Below are 21,967 nucleotides of genomic sequence, written 5' to 3'. Positions count from 1 at the left end.
GAATCAAATGTAAGTTTTAGGAGAAAGGCATTTTTCCCAGCTAGTGGGGTAAGATTCCCTGAATAGAGCACGGGCCTTTACAGGCTGACTGGATGAAATTTAGATTCCAGAGGTGAGACGTGATGTAAAAACAGATGTGTTCCAAATGGAACTGGAGGATTCCATGGTTGCTGTTTTGTCTCCAGGTGCATCATTTATATCAGATCACAATTTAAACTAAACGAAACTTCTGACGGTCAAGAAAAGTGTTTCTCACGTTCCACTCGCTGATTTCTTGCAAATTCCCGCTTGTACTAAATACTTTTCCATCCTGACAAGGACTAAAGACTCACAGAGACTGACGAAAGCCACACAACAAACCTCCATCATGGAAAATGTAAGATTTCAACAATTTGAAAGTCTTCGTTGATTTTCTATGTATTTTACTGTCGAGACCTTCACAAGCCTTAAATTTGACTGATCTTTGACCAGAATGCTCTGCCATGAATAAGCTACTCCCCCAGCCCGGGGTCACATGGTACCGCAAATACATTGGAGTGAAAATGGTTTAATAAGTTGCATGTAAAAGAAGCAGCCACGGACGCGCCTGTTATGAACAATGTAACGTTAGGTCATCAGTTTAATGATGCAGGCTGCCAGAACTGGATTTTTTCAGATAATTAATATTTATTTAAAAAAAAAACAATGCTCATTCAAGAATTAAATAATAATGTCATCTTGTTACATCCAATAAATTATTTAAATCAACAAACTCCTGCTGGGATAAACAGTGATATTGTGCTAAGTGTAGCCAGTACTTGAAGTTACCAGCAGATATGTGACAGAGTTTCATTCAGGAGGCTATAGGCTTTCTGGGGATCTGTAGCGCTACTGAGTCACTCTGGAGCCTGGCATTAAGTACACACAGAAAATCTGTATGCTGGGGTTCGCCTAGCAGGGGCCCAGGTGTTATTTTATTTTGCTGGCATGTTAATCTGGTTTATGGGGAAATTTTAGGGACAACAAAACTCCATGGGTTTAAAGGTGTAATACGGTGAAAAGCAAAGTCATTAGACAATTCACATTATTCAGAGGCGTTTGTTACATTTATTGTACATTTCCTTGTGCGGCCTAATTTTAAGTTGTGTCTGTATATTGTTGCAGAGTTATGTGCCCACCCAAGACCATGACTACCAGCGAAGGAGAGTCTCAGCACGCCGGGCAGAGAGCGCACAGAAGCCTGGCGCCTACAGCAAGTGTCCATGCTGCAGAGACGACCAGGTCAGACATTTTTCCTATTTTGGAAAAAAGAAAGTGTTATCTCCTGAATCCTTCACAATGTAATAGTTGAGAACTAGAGAATGAGACAGCTTTACAAAGTGGAAAACAAAAAATTACGATATTCTCAATAGTCTAGGCTACAGTACAGACATATTGCAGTGCTTACTCGTCGTTTTTTTAGTGTCAACTTCAAGTTAATTGTCCTTGAATTTAAATTCTTCTTTTAGCCAGGTGAAAAATAAAATAAAGGTTGCGTCTCTAAAATCCCATAAAACGGACAGAATAAATAAAGGGTTTGTTAATATGACACAGTAGTCCTCTGCAGTGCATCTGATGTAAATGTTTCTCGGTGAGATTATAAAAGTACTTGGTTGAGTAAGATGTTTCCTGGAGCCTGACACCCTCTCGGGTGTTGCTGACCTTCCTCAGATGCCGAATTTACACCTAAAGCGCCAGCACTCTGCTACTACTGCCGACCTTCCCCAGAAGAGAAGCGGACTGCTGTGGCCCGTCGTTTCAAACCTTCCGCTGAACATCCAGGGTTGCTGAATTTGGTCCCCACTCCTCAGCCCTCCACCCCGTCTTCTGACATTACAGGGTTGCTGAATTTGGTCCCCACTCCTCAGCCCTCCACCCCGTCTTCTGACATTACAGGGTTGCTGAATTTAGTCCCAACACCTCAGTCCACTATCCCACCCGCTGACCTTCCAGTCGTCTCAAATGTGGCCCCAGCCTCGAGCCCTCCGCTGCTCCACCGCAACACGACGGCAGCCCTCTGAGAATCCACAACCGTTCGGTGGAAGAGTACCAGCGAATCTACCATGAAGTGGTAGATGATATGCTGAGGTGTTTGAGTCAAAAACTCTTTCAAATCAGGTAATCACTCCGTTTTTTCCACATATGAGCTTTTTCATCACATGTTTTCATTTTGGTTTCTTCCGCTCCTCAAAGGTTCAAAAATGGCCGGACTCGTCCGTACAGTTTAGAGCTCGGGCGTCGTATTAAGCAGAAGCTGTGGGAGAGACTGGATCGCCCCATGATCACGGAATCAGTCAATGAAGATGGACTTGTTCATGTCGAAGTATCGTACGGAGCTGGTGTCTATCCTCCCCTTTATGATGTTGATATATCGGGAGAACCAGAGCCAGCAAAGAAGAGAGCTAAGACAAACAACTAGAACAAAAGCATCAGAAATGATGCAACCTGTAATAATACTGTAGTTTTAAGTCATTTTAATAAGTTCCACAGTTCTAAGTATCTTCAGTAAATCAGTTCAGTAAGTAATCAGTAAATCCAGCCGCAACCTAAATCACCTGCCAGGACACAAACTGCCTCTGCAAACCAGCTGAAGTGCCACGTTCCATCCTCCACCTTCAGCCTCCTCCAGACGCTTCCTCTAACATCCACCTGAAGCCTCTTTCAGCCAGATGGAGAGCCTCTCTCACCACCTAGTCTCTTTCACTCAGCTCCAACCTCTGCCTCCAACACTTCAGTCTCCACCAGTCTCTGGTGGACCATCAATCTCCATCAGTCTCTGCCTGCAGCTTTTAACGTCTAACTGCTGCACCCGCCTCCATCTGCAGATTCTGGAAGACAGCTACATACTGTACATATCTCCACCTATAACTTATGAAGTGCCGTGCTCCATCCTCCGACACCAGCAGACCAAAAACATGCTCCACCTAAGTCCTCTGACTTTGGCACCTATGACAAGTAAAGAACATATTTACAGTTTTAACAGTTGTTTCTGCCAGAGCCCTGCAGGTGCTGCCTCCACCTGCAGATTCTGTCAGACAGCTGAGGATCAAACCTCCAATTACAGCCTGCAGCTTCCACCTCCACCCCCAGACTGTAACAGTTGTTTCTGCCAGAGCCCTGCAGGTGCTGCCTCCACCTGCAGATTCTGACAGACAGCTGAGGATCAAACCTCCACTTACAGCCGCTACGTCAGCCTGCAGCTTCCACCTCCACCCCCAGCAGACTGTAACAGTTGTTTCTGCCAGAGCCCTGCAGGTGCTGCCTCCACCTGCAGATTCTGGCAGACAGCTGAGGATCAAACCTCCACTTACAGCCGCTACGTCAGCCTGCAGCTTCCACCTCCACCCCCAGACTGTAACAGTTGTTTCTGCCAGAGCCCTGCAGGTGCTGCCTCCACCTGCAGATTCTGGCAGACAGCTGAGGATCAAACCTCCACTTACAGCCTGCAGCTTCCACCTCCACCCCCAGACTGTAACAGTTGTTTCTGCCAGAGCCCTGCAGGTGCTGCCTCCACCTGCAGATTCTGACAGACAGCTGAGGATCAAACCTCCACTTACAGCCGCTACGACAGCCTGCAGCTTCCACCTCCACCCCATGCAGACTGTAACAGTTGTTTCTGCCAGAGCCCTGCAGGTGCTGCCTCCACCTGCAGATTCTGACAGACAGCTGAGGATCAAACCTCCACTTACAGCCGCTACGTCAGCCTGCAGCTTCCACCTCCACCCCCAGACTGTAACAGTTGTTTCTGCCAGAGCCCTGCAGGTGCTGCCTCCACCTGCAGATTCTGACAGACAGCTGAGGATCAAACCTCCACTTACAGCCGCTACGACAGCCTGCAGCTTCCACCTCCACCCCCAGACTGTAACAGTTGTTTCTGCCAGAGCCCTGCAGGTGCTGCCTCCACCTGCAGATTCTGGCAGACAGCTGAGGATCAAACCTCCACTTACAGCCGCTACGTCAGCCTGCAGCTTCCACCTCCACCCCCAGACTGTAACAGTTGTTTCTGCCAGAGCCCTGCAGGTGCTGCCTCCACCTGCAGATTCTGACAGACAGCTGAGGATCAAACCTCCACTTACAGCCGCTACGTCAGCCTGCAGCTTCCACCTCCACCCCCAGCAGACTGTAACAGTTGTTTCTGCCAGAGCCCTGCAGGTGCTGCCTCCACCTGCAGATTCTGGCAGACAGCTGAGGATCAAACCTCCACTTACAGCCGCTACGTCAGCCTGCAGCTTCCACCTCCACCCCCAGACTGTAACAGTTGTTTCTGCCAGAGCCCTGCAGGTGCTGCCTCCACCTGCAGATTCTGACAGACAGCTGAGGATCAAACCTCCACTTACAGCCGCTACGACAGCCTGCAGCTTCCACCTCCACCCCCAGACTGTAACAGTTGTTTCTGCCAGAGCCCTGCAGGTGCTGCCTCCACCTGCAGATTCTGTCAGACAGCTGAGGATCAAACCTCCACTTACAGCCGCTACGTCAGCCTGCAGCTTCCACCTCCACCCCCAGCAGACTGTAACAGTTGTTTCTGCCAGAGCCCTGCAGATGCTGCCTCCACCTGCAGATTCTGGCAGACAGCTGAGGATCAAACCTCCACTTACAGCCGCTACGTCAGCCTGCAGCTTCCACCTCCACCTCCAGCAGACTGTAACAGTTGTTTCTGCCAGAGCCCTGCAGGTGCTGCCTCCACCTGCAGATTCTGGCAGACAGCTGAGGATCAAACCTCCACTTACAGCCGCTACGTCAGCCTGCAGCTTCCACCTCCACCCCCAGCAGACTGTAACAGTTGTTTCTGCCAGAGCCCTGCAGGTGCTGCCTCCACCTGCAGATTCTGACAGACAGCTGAGGATCAAACCTCCACTTACAGCCGCTACGTCAGCCTGCAGCTTCCACCTCCACCCCCAGACTGTAACAGTTGTTTCTGCCAGAGCCCTGCAGGTGCTGCCTCCACCTGCAGATTCTGACAGACAGCTGAGGATCAAACCTCCACTTACAGCCGCTACGTCAGCCTGCAGCTTCCACCTCCACCCCCAGACTGTAACAGTTGTTTCTGCCAGAGCCCTGCAGGTGCTGCCTCCACCTGCAGATTCTGACAGACAGCTGAGGATCAAACCTCCACTTACAGCCGCTACGACAGCCTGCAGCTTCCACCTCCACCCCCAGACTGTAACAGTTGTTTCTGCCAGAGCCCTGCAGGTGCTGCCTCCACCTGCAGATTCTGGCAGACAGCTGAGGATCAAACCTCCACTTACAGCCGCTACGTCAGCCTGCAGCTTCCACCTCCACCCCAGCAGACTGTAACAGTTGTTTCTGCCAGAGCCCTGCAGATGCTGCCTCCACCTGCAGATTCTGGCAGACAGCTGAGGATCAAACCTCCACTTACAGCCGCTACGTCAGCCTGCAGCTTCCACCTCCACCTCCAGCAGACTGTAACAGTTGTTTCTGCCAGAGCCCTGCAGGTGCTGCCTCCACCTGCAGATTCTAGCAGACAGCTGAGGATCAAACCTCCACTTACAGCCGCTACGTCAGCCTGCAGCTTCCACCTCCACCCCCAGACTGTAACAGTTGTTTCTGCCAGAGCCCTGCAGGTGCTGCCTCCACCTGCAGATTCTGGCAGACAGCTGAGGATCAAACCTCCACTTACAGCCGCTACGTCAGCCTGCAGCTTCCACCTCCACCCCCAGACTGTAACAGTTGTTTCTGCCAGAGCCCTGCAGGTGCTGCCTCCACCTGCAGATTCTGGCAGACAGCTGAGGATCAAACCTCCACTTACAGCCGCTACGACAGCCTGCAGCTTCCACCTCCACCCCCAGACTGTAACAGTTGTTTCTGCCAGAGCCCTGCAGGTGCTGCCTCCACCTGCAGATTCTGGCAGACAGCTGAGGATCAAACCTCCACTTATAGCCGCTACAACAGCCTGCAGCTTCCACCTCCACCCCCAGACTTTAACAGTTGTTTCTGCCAGAGCCCTGCAGGTCCTGCCTCCACCTGCAGATTCTGGCAGACAGCTGAGGATCAAACCTCCACTTACAGCCGCTACGACAGCCTGCAGCCTCCACCTCCACCCCCAGACTGTAACAGTTGTTTCTGCCAGAGCCCTGCAGGTGCTGCCTCCACCTGCAGATTCTGACAGACAGCTGAGGATCAAACCTCCACTTACAGCCGCTACGACAGCCTGCAGCTTCCACCTCCACCCCCAGACTGTAACAGTTGTTTCTGCCAGAGCCCTGCAGGTGCTGCCTCCACCTGCAGATTCTGGCAGACAGCTGAGGATCAAACCTCCACTTACAGCCGCTACGTCAGCCTGCAGCTTCCACCTCCACCCCCAGACTGTAACAGTTGTTTCTGCCAGAGCCCTGCAGGTGCTGCCTCCACCTGCAGATTCTGGCAGACAGCTGAGGATCAAACCTCCACTTATAGCCGCTACAACAGCCTGCAGCTTCCACCTCCACCCCCAGACTGTAACAGTTGTTTCTGCCAGAGCCCTGCAGGTGCTGCCTCCACCTGCAGATTCTGGCAGACAGCTGAGGATCAAACCTCCACTTACAGCCGCTACGTCAGCCTGCAGCTTCCACCTCCACCCCCAGACTGTAACAGTTGTTTCTGCCAGAGCCCTGCAGGTGCTGCCTCCACCTGCAGATTCTGACAGACAGCTGAGGATCAAACCTCCACTTACAGCCGCTACGACTGCCTGCAGCTTCCACCTCCACCCCCAGACTGTAACAGTTGTTTCTGCCAGAGCCCTGCAGGTGCTGCCTCCACCTGCAGATTCTAGCAGACAGCTGAGGATCAAACCTCCACTTACAGCCGCTACGTCAGCCTGCAGCTTCCACCTCCACCCCCAGACTGTAACAGTTGTTTCTGCCAGAGCCCTGCAGGTGCTGCCTCCACCTGCAGATTCTGACAGACAGCTGAGGATCAAACCTCCACTTACAGCCGCTACGTCAGCCTGCAGCTTCCACCTCCACCCCCAGACTGTAACAGTTGTTTCTGCCAGAGCCCTGCAGGTGCTGCCTCCACCTGCAGATTCTGTCAGACAGCTGAGGATCAAACCTCCACTTATAGCCGCTATAACAGCCTGCAGCTTCCACCTCCACCCCCAGACTTTAACAGTTGTTTCTGCCAGAGCCCTGCAGGTCCTGCCTCCACCTGCAGATTCTGGCAGACAGCTGAGGATCAAACCTCCACTTACAGCCGCTACAACAGCCTGCAGCTTCCACCTCCACCCCCAGACTGTAACAGTTGTTTCTGCCAGAGCCCTGCAGGTGCTGCCTCCACCTGCAGATTCTGGCAGACAGCTGAGGATCAAACCTCCACTTACAGCCGCTACGTCAGCCTGCAGCTTCCACCTCCACCCCCAGACTGTAACAGTTGTTTCTGCCAGAGCCCTGCAGATGCTGCCTCCACCTGCAGATTCTGGCAGACAGCTGAGGATCAAACCTCCACTTACAGCCGCTACGTCAGCCTGCAGCTTCCACCTCCACCCCCAGACTGTAACAGTTGTTTCTGCCAGAGCCCTGCAGGTGCTGCCTCCACCTGCAGATTCTGACAGACAGCTGAGGATCAAACCTCCACTTACAGCCGCTACGTCAGCCTGCAGCTTCCACCTCCACCCCCAGACTGTAACAGTTGTTTCTGCCAGAGCCCTGCAGGTGCTGCCTCCACCTGCAGATTCTGGCAGACAGCTGAGGATCAAACCTCCACTTACAGCCGCTACGTCAGCCTGCAGCTTCCACCTCCACCCCCAGACTGTAACAGTTGTTTCTGCCAGAGCCCTGCAGGTGCTGCCTCCACCTGCAGATTCTGGCAGACAGCTGAGGATCAAACCTCCACTTACAGCCGCTACGTCAGCCTGCAGCTTCCACCTCCACCCCCAGACTTTAACAGTTGTTTCTGCCAGAGCCTTGCAGGTCCTGCCTCCACCTGCAGATTCTGGCAGACAGCTGAGGATCAAACCTCCACTTACAGCCGCTACGACAGCCTGCAGCTTCCACCTCCACCCCCAGACTGTAACAGTTGTTTCTGCCAGAGCCCTGCAGGTGCTGCCTCCACCTGCAGATTCTGGCAGACAGCTGAGGATCAAACCTCCACTTACAGCCGCTACGACAGCCTGCAGCTTCCACCTGCCACCTCTGGTAACCAGCTGCATTCTCAGCCACTGCCTTAAGCTTCTTCTAACCAGTTTTATCTCCAGACTTTACTTGCAGAATATAGCAAACACTTACAGCCCTGCCTACTGTCTGCTTCTGACAGTCAGATGCAGCCACATCCTCCACGGACAGCTCTTGGCGGCCACCATTTGCCTCTTCTTGCAGACTTTGCATCTCCATACCAACTTCAGGACGAGTTTTCTCAGTATGTAACCCTGTTGTTTTCAATTTCCGGTAATCTGGTTGCTTTGGGTAACCCCATGCCAGTATACTGCAGCAATGTTTCTCAATCCTCATTCTGACACCACTTGTCGATTCTGCCAGACATCTACAACCAGAATCTCCACCTACAGACTCTTCCGGCTCCTGCCTGCAGCTTCCACCTCCACCCCCAGACTGTAACAGTTGTTTCTGCCAGAGCCCTGCAGGTCCTGCCTCCACCTGCAGATTCTGGTAGACAGCTGAGGATCAAACCTCCACTTACAGCCGCTACGACAGCCTGCAGCTTCCACCTGCCACCTCTGGTAACCAGCTGCATTCTCAGCCACTGCCTTAAGCTTCTTCTAACCAGTTTTATCTCCAGACTTTACTTGCAGAATATAGCAAACACTTACAGCCCTGCCTACTGTCTGCTTCTGACAGTCAGATGCAGCCACATCCTCCACGGACAGCTCTTGGTGGCCTCCATTTGCCTCTTCTTGCAGACTTTGCATCTCCATACCAACTTCAGGACGAGTTTTCTCAGTATGTAACCCTGTTGTTTTCAATTTCCGGTAATCTGGTTGCTTTGGGTAACCCCATGCCAGTATACTGCAGCAATGTTTCTCAATCCTCATTCTGACACCACTTGTCGATTCTGCCAGACATCTACAACCAGAATCTCCACCTACAGACTCTTCCGGCTCCTGCCTGCAGCATTCACCAGCAACCTCCAGCCACGGTCTCCACCTCCAGATTCCTGCAGACAGCTGCAGCCTGACCCTTCACCTACAGCCTCTTTCAGCAACTTGTACTGCCACCTCCACGTGCAGCCCTGCCTTCTGTCTGCTTCTGACAGTAAGATTCAGCCACATCCTCCATTCATTACGTGCATCCTTATTAATAATTATCACCCCCTATTTAGCATTAACAGGAAAGAAAAAGTTATTACTCAGTTTCCTTTTAGATAAAACGCAAAAAAAAAAAAGTTAGTAATAATAGCATGCCTGGGCTGATCAATAAAAGCTGCATATTTTGTAAAAATGTACATCATGTCTCATTTTGTGTGCAGGAAGAGCACTCAGCCATCAGCATGAACCTACACGATATGGAAAACCACACTGGGATGCAGATCTTCATCTACCATAAAGAGCTCTTCTTCTTCCAACTAGACTTAGCACTCAAGGTAGGCATCAGTTTGATGCACAGCAGTATGAGATATTTGGTTGTGTCTTAGTGTCTAGCCATGCATTTTCAATTCAATCGGATTTTTTAATTTGCATTAGAAATGATCAAGCCATGTAAATAATCCTTCAATTGACTGCAATGGGATTTTTTGAATAGAAGTTTGATGATGTATGATTCTAATACAACACATTTTCACAGACTTCCAGATCCACCAGGAGCGGATCATCAGCTGTGCAGACAATTCCCTCTACATCATAGATGCTTCCTCCTCCCGATCCTCCATGTTCACCACCAACCAACTCTTGCTCCTCTCCCAAGATGACAGCGCCCCTTCACGTATCCCCCTCATCTCGTCCGTACCAGAAGCTTCTTCATGCTCTGTCCTCACTCCAGAACTATACCTGAAGAGTAGCACATGCCAGCAAGCTAAACATTTAATTGTACCTTGCCTGTCACACCTAGAGGGACACTTTCTTTATACTGAAGACACTGAACTGCAGAAATCATCTCTGCTCTCCTGATTCTGCATCAACAAACTTTCTGGGAGTTTCTGAATGACAGATGTCCTTCTATTCCAAAAATTTCTCCCCAAGAACATGAAAATCTAAAGGCTGCTTAGACATATGTAGTGCCCTAAATTTCCAGCCCGCTCCCTTAAAAGGACTGCCAGTTAGCTTGCTCTGTTAGTGTGACTTGTCATTATTCTATAAGCCTTTGCACTGTTGCTCAATAAAGTCAATTTCTGCAGTCATCAGATCATCATCATTTGAGTCCGCAAGAATTAGCAAAAAACAGAAACACTTTTCTAATTTTATTGCAGTTTGCCAGCAGCTATCTGTAATTATAAGTTTCATTGAGGAATGCTCAAATTTAAAAAGAATCTACTGTGATGCATGTGTTTAAACACATAGGGACAAATATACTGCACTTTAAAAAGGTTAACTTATATTATTTGATATAAATAAGCTGTTTGAACTTTGAAATATAAATGATCAAGATTTAAATCAAAAGAAATCTGTTGTAGCAGCTAACAAAGCCATTCCTCAGACTTCAACAGAAGTGTCTTTATAACATAACACAAAACATTTAGTTATGATGACATTTTTTTTAGTTTTTGGAACCATTTCAGAACTTACACAATGCATGAGTGGACTGAATGGACAACCAATCGTTCACTGCTCATCAGATCAAGTTGTTTAGAAAGACTGTTCCCAGCATGACCTGTATAAATCTCTCCAGAAAGCTTTGTTATAATGTAGTTTTGTTATGTAACTTTTTAAACATTTGTCTCAGATGAGTCACATGTTCTTCTCCATGGTTAAAATGTCAGCCAATTTTTAAAACCAAACAATGTTCACTTTTATGCTATAAAGCTGAAAATGATGAAATTAATGCCCGTTTGATTTTTCATTATTGTGAATTGTGATGCTGTGGTGTAATAACCAACAACAGTATTGGAAAGTGGATCACATTGTGTAGCTTCCTCCCTGGTAAGGATCTATAAGTGAGATTAATGAAATGTTGTGGAGTAACTATACACTGCGAGTCACTCTGCACTACCTGTGAATCCACAGCGTTCTCTGGGATTCTCAGGTGTAAAGCCATGGCCTGATTCATCTGATCTGCTGGAGTGCCTGGGGTAAAAAGTAACTGCTGGGCCTATTAATGCCTCCTTCCTACTCGGTGCAGCGTGTACAGTACTCTATGTAGGAATACATCCTGGCCCCCGGTTAGTTGTTTGATAATGTGATTACCCTCATCATGGTAGTTGATACTGTGCTCTCCTACTGTATATTCCCATATCCATATAATGAATGTGGGAATTATTTTTGATGAATCTACGCCTGTTGATGTTAAAATAAAGTGTGCTTTATTATAGGCCTAGTAGAGAACAACTCAGAAAGTGTATTGTACTTAAAGTCAAAGCGCTATGAAGGACATTTTCTTTTTCCTGCTCGGTCCATGAGAAGCAGGGTTTTGAGTGGCAGAGAGGGGGAGCTGCTGGACCGCAGTAGCATCAGGTGCTCACTGAGCAGGTGAATTTGGGAAGGGCTGATAGTTGATGAGCTGCTGCAGGATGCAGTCAGGGCAAGATCAACCCTGGTGAACTGGTGAACATATACAATTTACTCCTGTTTGAGTTGCTAGTGCGCATCTGTTTTAGGAAACAACCGTTTTTGTTTAAATTAAAACTGCAACCATTTATTTGCATTTCTTTCATGAGAAACATGTGGGCCAGAGTATGGGCATTGGAAAGTAATGAAAAGGCCCGACATTTTTGGTTTGTGAAATTTCGTGGGGTTTGTTTCCTTTAAAAAAAATATTTAATATCGGCAGCATTATCCTATAAAACTAGAATTATATATATATATATATATATATATATATATATATATATATATATATATATATATATATATATAAGGCAGGTGCTATGGCCCCCATGTTCCCGATTTTTTTACACTGAACAAAATTATAAAAAAAAGGCTACTAGAAAATGTGCAGTTCCGTCACACAGCACAATCCCACAGATGTCGCAAGTTTTGAGGGAGCATGCAATTGGCATGCTGACTGCAGGAATGTCCACCAGAGCTGTTGGCCGGGAATTGTATGTTCATTTCTCTACAATAAGCCCTCTCCAACTTCGCACAACCATTGAAGAGGAGTGGACCAACACTCCACAGGCCACAGTCAACAACCTGATTAACTCTATGCGAAGGAGATGTGTTGCACTGCGTGAGGCAAATGGTGGTCACACCAGATACTGACTGGTTTCCGAACCCCCCAATACAGTGAAACGATAATCATTTTCTAGTGGCCTTTTATTGTGCAATCCCCACTCTGTCTGATCAGCATCTTGATATGCCACACCTGTGAGGTGGATGGATTATCTCGGCAAAGGAGAAGTGCTCACTAACACAGATTTTGACAGATTTGTGAACAATATTTGAGAGAAACAGGCCTTTTGTGTACATAGAGAAAGTCTTAGATCTTTGAGTTCAGCTCATGATGAGTGGGGGCAAACAACTAAAGTGTTGCACTATAGAGTGCTTTCGTGCACATTTGCAATTAATGAATACATCTCAAATGAGTCTGGAATAAATGTACATCAGTGTTTGTTTTGATCACTTGAAAAAAAAAAAACGTGTTCACTCCAAGGCACAAATGTTAAATTGTCGTGTACCGTCGTGCGTAAAATGGTTCGCTCCACTTGCAGCCTGCTGTTTCTAAGCTCCTGCAAAGCTCTTTAAGCCCCTCAGTTTTAAATCTGACTCACAGCAAAGATGAGCCACGGAGACCGTTACACCTCGTCATCCTACCGGAAGATTTTCGGGGATTCCCCCAGGTTTTCCATTTCCTCCTCTCGCATGAGCAGCGCCTCTCCTCGGGCCCCCCCGGGGCTCAGGTCCATGGCTGCGTCCCACAACAGCGCATCCTCCCTGAACATGTACAGACGGGTCGGCAGCCGGTCCTCCACCTCTTTCTCTCCGGTGCGCGCAGACTCCCTCGACCTGATCCAGACCTCCGTGGTCAACAATGAATTGAAAGTAATTAGAACGAACGAGAAGGAGCAGCTGCAGGTATGTGTGGCTGGTTGAAACTAAATAACACCATTTTAAAAAAAATCCATTTTTGACAGCCTGTAGTTTTAGACAATGAATTAGCATTTAATGGGCATGACTTTCCCAGTAGAGGTAGTCGCTTATATAGTTGATACAGTAAGCTTTTGTTCAACAGCTTCTATCAGGACATTTTATCGCAGAACCATCATGTTTTGACACTTCACACAGCTAATAAGGTGGTGATGATGATGATGGTAAATTAGTTTCCAATTCTGGTGTCCCAGTCCTTCAGGATCAGGCCAGGCACTATATTATGTTTCGTATAATCCCTTTATATTAAATTAAACTTCTAGTGTCACAATGACCTAATCTTGAAAGTTATTTTTATTTTCACAAAAGAAAGTTAAATGTCTACCTACTCCTTGACAAATCCAGAATCTATAAATAGTTTACACAAAAAGTTCAGAAGCTGGCTGGTGGTCACAAAACGTCTCCTCCTTCACTGTGAAGTCCATTCTCTGTCTAGCCTATAGGCTATGTGACCTGGAGTGCGTCACATCAAAATGTCTTCAAGACCTACACACAGAGTCAGTGAGCTGCTTGCTATACATGGCAACCTAAATGGCAGGAAGAGCTACAACAACTGAAAACCTGAATTTTAGGCAGGGTCATAGTAAGAAAAGCACAGGTGTAAATAAATAAATGAATGATGGCTTGAATGAATTCCATTTAGTTTCTCTTATCTAATTGGTGAAGCTAGCTTTCTCTTGTGAGTGCTGTCTGTCTGCGGTTTAGGAAACTGTCTGGATTTAACACTGCAGTTCTGATTTATTACTTCCTCCTGGAGGAGAAAACTGATTACCATCACAACAATGTCAGCAAGGCAGTAACAGAAATCATCAGTGGGATCGATGGGAGCTTTTCTTCAGTTCAGCCCCATTTTTTAAAGCTGCACAATCAATTTTTTTCATATGAACAATGGATCAAATTACTCTGTGTTAAAGGGGTCACTTGTAGTGACACAGAAAATAATCACCCGACTCAGCAGTCTCCCCCCCCCCAGCTATCATCAGCCTCATTTCCAGTCGTAGCTGTCTGCTGTTTTCAGTGAAAAGGCTCAGATAAACCCACTGTACACTTCCTGCAGCAGCAAATTGCAGACAAAGTTAGCACCTAGCTGGTGAACATAGTGGAACATTTAGCAGCTAAAAAGTCAGATGTTTCTGGAGACCAAAACAGAACTAAAAGGAGAGTGAATATTGGGTTAATTTTATCAGGTGTCCAGAAACACACTAGGGCTCTGTTCAAAACAGAAGGCAGTTGCCTCACTACCGTAATAGAAAGGTACCTCAGAAGGCATTACTTTGGTGTGAAGGCATCTCTATGAACACTGGTTTCAAACAGCCTTTTAGGACAGCATTTACAGCAACGTGTGACGTCAGCACGCTATCTTGTGTCTCATCTGGCTGTCAGCCACTAGCCTTAGCGTCAGCTAGCTAGCTAATGAACAGGTGAATGGCTCAGACACCTCAGAAATTATACTGAATAAACTTGGTTGGTTGCAGTCATGGGCTAATATGACAGTTCAGTGTTTAGCTCACTAACTTTTCAAAAAAATAATTTTTTTTTTCAAAACTACTATTTGTAGACAATTTTTGGCTTGTTTGTCCACCATCTTGTCCACTTTTCACAAACTCCCAAACACAGATTTCTGGGTAATAAGCAGCATCAAGCATCATCGATGCTGCCTTCAAAACTGACTGTTACATGGGAAGTTTGAAGGCATCTTACGAGACAGAAAAAGATTCTTCAAACTGTTCCGAACAGCACTCAATGTGATCGCTGTCCAGTTAGACACCTCCTGAGACAGCATTTTTACCCGTTTCAAACACAGCATAAATGTGCAAGTGGCATTTGTTTGCTAACATGCCAAATCAACAAGGTTACATGTAAATTTGTGTTTAGAGATTGTGCTCCCAATTAATATACCTGTAAGCGTATCAATTGCAGCTTTAACACATTGTAAGTTATTAATTGATTCACAGTGTGTTCAGAAATATAAGCTATTAAAATAAGTTTTGATGGTAAATGATGATAAATGCAGCTTTATAACAAGTTTAAGGTTAAGCAAATCATATTCCTCTGCTTTGCTGTGTGTCTGGTATTGCATCCGTAATGGAAGCTTTTGTGTGATGATAAACAAGCGTTTATCCTGTTGCATAGGGTCTGAATGACCGCTTTGCCATGTTCATTGATAAAGTCCGGCACCTGGAGCAGCAGAATAAAGTGTTGGAGATGGAGCTGGCGACACTGCGGCAGAAGCAGACCGAGCCGTCCCGCATCGCTCATCTCTACCAGCAGGAGATGAAGGACCTGCGGTCACAGGTGGAGGAGCTGAGCAGGGACAAGAACCACATCCTGATCGAGAGGAACAACATGGAGGAGGAGCTGCAGGTACATGCACTGGGTAGTTTTAAATAGGATAAGGCGTATGCAAGGAGATGTTTTCTTCTCTTAATATTTACTGCTGCTAAGTCTAATTTCCCCACAGAAATCACAAGTCATTTGTTTTTGAGTCATAATTTCATGTGTTCTCTTTGTCATGTCTAAACTTTCATCTCATGTTTTAAACCTTTCCTTATCCTATCTCATTTCAGAAGCTCAATGTGAAGTATGATGAGGAGGTGAGGGCACGGGAAGAAGCTGAACAGACCTTGAGGTCCTTCAGAAAGGACGTCGATGACGCCACAGCAGTTCGCCTGGACCTGGAGCGCCGCGTGGAGTTGCTGATGGACGAAATCTCCTTCCTGAGGAAAGTGCACGATGAAGAAATCCAGGAGCTGAGCAGCATGTTGGAGGCGCAGCAGGTCTCCGTGGAGCTCGAGCTCGCCAAACCGGACCTCACCTCAGCTCTGAAGGAGATCCGCAACCAGTACGAGTCCATCGCCTCCAAAAACCTGCAGTCGGCTGATGAGTGGTACAAGAGCAAGTTTGCCAGCCTCAGCGAGCAGGCCACCAGGAGCAACGAGGCCATGAGGGCCAGCAGGGAGGAGATCAATGAGTTCAGGAGGCAGCTGCAGTCCAAGACCATTGAGATAGAGACCCTGAGGGGCACCAATGAGTCTCTGGAGAGGCAGATCACAGAGATGGAGGATGCACACAACACTGAAGTCACAGCTATGCAGGCAAGCAATCATAGTCATTAAATAGAATAGTGAGTATTCTGTAACTGGGATAAATCAGGGGAACATATAGTAGGCTTTATGTTGCTATCAGGATTACTGTACCCTGGTCTCCTAAAAGGGTTTTTTCACTCAAATTACACAAAAACTGACAGACTTTCTCCTGGGTATCCAGTAGGGCCATAGCAATTGGCACAAAACATTCTCGTTAGTTCTCTTTTTTCCCCCGCTACAATTATTGCCAGATTACACAGTTCTTTCCATGAAACTAATTTACTGCATGCCTTACTGTTTCATTTCCCAGTCTGAAGATCTAGTTGTTGTTTCAAAGCCCTTTTCACACTGCCAGGAATAAAATACTGGTGGAGAAATACAGACATGTAGTAGGAAAGTTTTGTAACTGTAGAATGTAAACTACCTCAACGACAAACAACAGACAAATCTATAGCCAGATACCACAAGTGATAAATATGAAAATGTTTTTTGTTGTTGTTTAAAAAAAACAAAACCTATATCATTTGGGTGAAGCAACCCTTTAATATTTGTCTTTTTAAGTATAACACAAAATAAGGATATTGTGTCCAAATACACCAAAATCTCATAGTATACTCATAGTATACATAGTTGCTGTGCCAGTATAACTGTATAGCATAAAACTCTACAAAAGAGATGAGAAAATCTTTAGCAGGCATTAAACAAGCACAAGATAACAAATACTGTTACTTTGATGCAGTCCTTGGACATTAAGATATTACACGTGCACTTTCTGAGTTGTAAATGGTCTACTTTTAAAATGTGCTGGGGGAAAAGAAAGTCACCTGCTGCAGCACTGCTGTCATTACTGTCTACAACTCTGCAGAGTAGTAATAGGATTGGTAGGGAGCAGATCTCAGGGTCAAGTTCCTCATGAATTATGTGACAGCTTAAGTAAAGCTGTTAGCTAACCTCGCACAGCACGGAGCACACAACTTAGAGATGTCATGGCCAGAGTAGAAGCAAAAGGAATCCAGCATACCGACAATCATTTAAAACAATCCCTCATACGCTCTCTGATTATTATAATTTGTCTGTAAACCTCTTGGGCCCAGTTTTGGCTCTCAGTACTGGTATAATTGCTGGGTCTCAAAAATTATCCATGAACATGTCATTACTGGTATCTGAACAGCAATGCCATACTCACCACTCTTGATGCTCTGAGTTTTTGGTTTTGGGAAATTTGAAATGAAGACTTTGACTACTTAGCGTCAAGATCGTCTAATTCAGGTTCAAAGTCTGAGGTCACACCTTTAGTGTGTGGTAATCACTTTAACAAGCCTGTGACTGTGAGACCGACTGAAACAGTTATTAGTGAATTGACCCTGTGTGTCATTTAGATTAACCTCTGACCTGCTAAATCCCATACAGGAAGGCCATCTGCTTTCACTGGCGTTTTAGAGCAGGTAAAGTTAAGCCTCACAGGTTATTGTTATCCCTTTAAGGATAAAAGGAAATCCTATGGTCAGCGGTTATACCACAGGAAAGCCTATGACACAGTAGATTAAATATACATAGGTAGGTGAATTTACTCCAAATACTGTGTTGGACACAAAGGCAATCTCTCTGCTTCACTCTCATCTAACTCCATTCTTATTTATTCTATAACAGGACACTATTGGCCACCTGGATACTGAGCTGAGGAATATGAAGAGTGAGATGGCCCAGCACCTGAGAGAGTATCAGGACCTGCTCAATGTCAAGATGGCCCTGGACATTGAGATAGCTGCCTACAGGTGCTGGCTGGATTAAAAGGGCAAACCATACAAAAGATCTCTTGACTAGTAGGCTCATTAGAAATCTTTACGCATTGTGAGGTGCATTAAGTCTGTGTGTCCAGTCTGACATTTGTTTTGTTTGATCCCATCAGGAAACTGCTGGAGGGGGAGGAGACTCACTTTAACTCGGGGATGTCGTTTGGTGCAACCAGCTACAGCTTCCAGGCCCGAGCCTCAGCCGGCTCTTCCAAGAGCAGCCAGAGGGAGAAAGAAGGGGCCAAGAAGGAAAGCTTCAAGGAGAGCAGTGAGGATAAAGATGAGGCAGACATTAACTCCAACAACTGAAGAGGGACAGGGAAATCTGGAAAGTGAGAAAAGAGAAACACTGTGTATGTATAGTGAGTTCATAGTCACATACTGTATTTATTAGGGGAAACACTAATGCAAATGTTTTAGAATTAGAACTGAAAGTCAATATTTTGGAAGGTTGAAAGATTATTCAAAGAAATACAAAATTAGACGTTTTTCCCGGGGCTCAGTATTTAGATTATCTCTGGACTCTAAAATGATCAAATTGTCTTGAAATAAAACGTCAGTATTACAAAGTCACACAGCTTTATCATTTAACAAAGACAACCAGTCAGAAAATGTAGACGAAATGTACTGTACGTCTCCAGAGGAGATAAACATGTTGCATAAATTGTACGATAGTAAATAATGCAACCAAGTATTGAATGATCTCGGTATAAATTTCCATTTAGCTGCTGTGTGAGATTTCACTAATACCTGTGTGACAGGTGATGGAAAAAAAGTTGCTCAGATAGAGTTCATTTCTTAAGAAAAAGACACAATGTTAGCGTAGTTCTGTTGTTGCAGTGTATTGTCAATGAACGTTCAGTTTGAAGCACTGTGGGCACATAGGGTGGATGGAGGGTGACTGTCTGCTGGCTGTTTCTTTGCACCATTGTGTTTTCTTTTATGACATCACAATGTGTAAATGTTTCCCCCATGCTAACATAATCACATACTGTCTGGTGGAAAACCCTATAGTGGCAGAAAGAATAGTCATCATGGTTGTTAGTATGTGGTCAATGTTTTAGCAATCAAAAATATTCAATGCATTACATAGTGTAGTCCAATTGTTAGCACAGATCATTTCACCTGGCTGCAGTGTCATACTGGAAAACCACTTCTTGTTTCAGTTGCACTGAAAAGTGCAATAAATAAAATGACATGAGTGACATGTTTTCTATGCTTTCATTATGCAAGTCAGCGTATTCACAGATACAGGAGGAGGTTCATCCAAGGCCGCTCCAGTTAGATGTGATTCTGCACTAGTTCATGGCACCCTGGGAATGAGTCTCAACTCACTAACAACTTGGACTCTTAGAAATTTAACATCCACTGAAGGGTAGAAGAAACTCAAATATTTGGCTTTTGAAATGAAGAATTCTTATAGTATAGCAAATATTAAACTACTAGATAATACACATCATTTCGGACAGGCTTTATATTATCTAGCTGTGGTCATGGAGGAATGCAAACTTCTCTCTCATCTCCGACAGATTACATTGACTGGTTGACTTGGGGGACACCTATAAATCCGAGCTGTCCGTTTTGTGATGCATCACTGGTGAATAAAGTACATTTTTTGGTTGTTTTTTTCCACCCAGAACAATTTAGTCATGGTTGAGCATTTATGTACATTTAAGTACAGAAACCGGACTTTCACTTATTCCATGTGTTATTGTACCGTGTGTCTTAAAAGTCTGGTATTACAGATACACATCAACACAAACAGGAAACATTTCTTAGTTGTGCAGTCATTTATTAATTCATTGTGACAAAAGCAAGTAGGAAAGGTATAAGAGAACATATCACAGACGTCTTTCTGCAAACTCCCTTTAAATAACTTCTTTAGTGCTCCGGTGAGTTGTACTGAAAGCATGTTTTATCAAGTCAACTAAATCAGTTTATATCAGCAGTCTATACAAATTATAAACTTTAAATTAAATGTGTAAATCAACAAGAAGCAAGCTGTATTTAAAGATACTCTCTATATAAACACGCACAAACCTTTGGCAGTGGTACTTTTGTTTAAGCCCTTTAAACCAGTTATCTGAAATCACAGTCAGCCCTTAAAATCATAAATAGAAAAAAATTAAGATGTTTGTCCCTGGTTTCCAAAAAAAAAAAAGAGGTAAACTACACTGATGCAGCTTTTCAGGCATGTATTGCCTTCACAGACTTACTGTGAAATTTGAGCAGTTCCAGACTCACTAACAGTATTTCATTCCAGTTTTAGCTACAACAGCAGTCACATTCTTGTGTGGAGCAGAAGCACACTGAACGATACCTAAAAAGATACCTTGGCAGTAGAAATAGATGTGTAATTTTCATTCATCAGGTAAAATTCACTTTTACATGCTGGCACTTCAGTAAATCAAATGCATGTCCAGCAGGGACATGTGTTTCCCTGACAACAAGATGAAAAATGTAATGCTATAGTGTGAACAGTGGAGTTCAGGGTTACATTTTACATCACTGTTACACTTCGTAGTTCCATTTAAGTTGCGGAGCAGTTATAATGCTAACGTAGAACTTTTACTCCACATTATGATGAGTCTGATAAAGAGAAACAAAGTCTATCCATCTCTTGTAGTCAAGACTGGGAGGGCAGGACCAAGCCGAAGTGCAGCACCAACAGACCATCCTGGAGCAAAGCGGAAACAAGATCAAAAGGATCACTCAAAAGGATTCCAGGCATTCTACAAAACGTCCACTATTAAAATTGTGTTTTGTTCTTACTGTGTGTTTTTGTGGTGCTTACCTGTAACGCCTCTTCGCCAACAGAGTTCTGAATGTCTTTGAGAGACTGGTAGTGATCTAGGAGGTGATCTCCACAAACCACATCCACCTGCAGGAAACGCAGAAACACTTCAGACCAGCCCACGAGGCCTGTGATGCCTACAGAACTGTGTGTGTGGTTTATAATTCAAGGATTCAAGGACATGATTTTGCAATAAAGTATCTAGGCATCAAAATTCTGTGCTTCAGAAAATGATTGATGTAGTGTACCCAGTGCCACATCAAAACATGCAGGGAAACATTTAAGTGACCAAAACAGTGAACATACAGGAAATGCCGTAGATATTTATGATAAACTGGAAGGAGATGACAGGGTAGACTAAAACTTTTAGATTTAAAAGGGAAGAGTTACACACTCTGCTCCAATGGACAGTAACCCTTGGTTAGTCTTTGTCCTCTCCAGGTTTGTCCAGACAGGCCAGGGCAGTGCAGCACTGAGGCCAGCAAATCAGCGTAAGCTTCTAATCCTTGTCCACGTGTTACTAAATACAAAATACACCAACCACTGAACGCTCTGTCAAACTGACCACACTTACCCATTTCGGTTTGTGCTCTCAAAAAAAAAACTTGTTACTACACTTCTGATCATAACACTAATATTTGTAATCATGAAACTTACAGCATGTTCAGCGCTCTGAGACAGACATGTGGTATATCACTGCACTAATTTGATTATAATCCGATTGAGGTTTTCCTTAAGGCGTGTCTGTTGTCCTTTAGAATTTGGCACCCTGCTCAATTTTGACCCAAGCAGTTCACCTTATGTTGGGCTCTGCTGTATTTAGCAGTGGTTCGTCTCCCAGTGCACACATATGTATTCCTCATTCCGCACTGCACACTTACGCACTTTCTGTTCCATTTTTGACCCAGTCAGTCTCTCTTGCTTTTTGGCAAGTTGGCTAAATGGCATTTAAACATTGTATAATTTTATTAATTAACCAAAGCCGGACACCTCTGACCTGCATCCGACCCTTGTCGAGAGGAGGATCGTGAAGGAGGGACGGCTGACACATACTGACCCGTACCAGACAGACCCCCGATGTGGATTTCAC

General features: G+C 45.5%; 1 protein-coding gene and 2 long non-coding RNA genes across 4 annotated transcripts; 1 reads left to right on the top strand and 2 right to left on the bottom strand.

The window, feature by feature from the left end:
• The first annotated feature begins 12,526 nt into the window (after nucleotides 1-12,526).
• On the top strand, nucleotides 12,527-18,658 carry LOC119900053 (alpha-internexin-like). Of its 2 annotated transcripts, none has more exons than XM_038714837.1 (5): nucleotides 12,527-13,132; nucleotides 15,338-15,568; nucleotides 15,772-16,299; nucleotides 17,941-18,113; nucleotides 18,200-18,269. In XM_038714837.1, the coding sequence occupies exons 1-4, from the start codon at nucleotides 12,836-12,838 to the stop codon at nucleotides 18,079-18,081; spliced, it is 1,197 nt and encodes a 398-aa protein (XP_038570765.1). In that variant the 5' UTR covers nucleotides 12,527-12,835; the 3' UTR covers nucleotides 18,082-18,113; nucleotides 18,200-18,269. The 2 variants fall into 2 exon arrangements, with proteins under 2 accessions (XP_038570765.1, XP_038570764.1); XM_038714836.1 differs by having other exon boundaries at nucleotides 12,531-13,132; nucleotides 17,941-18,065; nucleotides 18,200-18,658.
• LOC119900054 lies at nucleotides 16,098-18,350 on the bottom strand. The gene is made up of 3 exons (XR_005444000.1): nucleotides 18,228-18,350; nucleotides 16,586-16,655; nucleotides 16,098-16,239 (listed from the first exon to the last, which is right to left on the bottom strand). It is a non-coding gene; the product is annotated as an uncharacterized LOC119900054 (long non-coding RNA).
• A 1,200-nt stretch (nucleotides 18,659-19,858) lies between the features above and the next one.
• LOC119900052 lies at nucleotides 19,859-21,367 on the bottom strand. Its single transcript, XR_005443998.1, has 2 exons — nucleotides 20,878-21,367; nucleotides 19,859-20,760 (listed from the first exon to the last, which is right to left on the bottom strand). It is a non-coding gene; the product is annotated as an uncharacterized LOC119900052 (long non-coding RNA).
• Between the last annotated feature and the right edge of the window lie 600 nt (nucleotides 21,368-21,967).

Source organism: Micropterus salmoides, unplaced genomic scaffold, assembly GCF_014851395.1.
Source record: "Micropterus salmoides isolate LMB-PRFRI ecotype aquatic unplaced genomic scaffold, ASM1485139v1 Ms_hic_scaffold_1203, whole genome shotgun sequence".
In the NCBI taxonomy this organism is placed as follows: Eukaryota; Metazoa; Chordata; class Actinopteri; order Centrarchiformes; family Centrarchidae; genus Micropterus; species Micropterus salmoides.
This window is presented reverse-complemented; position numbering and strand designations above follow the sequence as displayed.

What these genes read in the sequence shown, in the direction of transcription:
- LOC119900053 (XM_038714836.1), top strand. Translation starts at nt 12,836, where the DNA reads ATGAGCCACGGAGACCGTTACACCTCGTCATCCTACCGGAAGATTTTC. An exon ending in ACGAGAAGGAGCAGCTGCAG is followed by an intron (nt 13,133 to 15,337) that starts GTATGTGTGGCT and finishes CCTGTTGCATAG; the next exon opens with GGTCTGAATGACCGCTTTGC. An exon ending in ACATGGAGGAGGAGCTGCAG is followed by an intron (nt 15,569 to 15,771) that starts GTACATGCACTG and finishes ATCTCATTTCAG; the next exon opens with AAGCTCAATGTGAAGTATGA.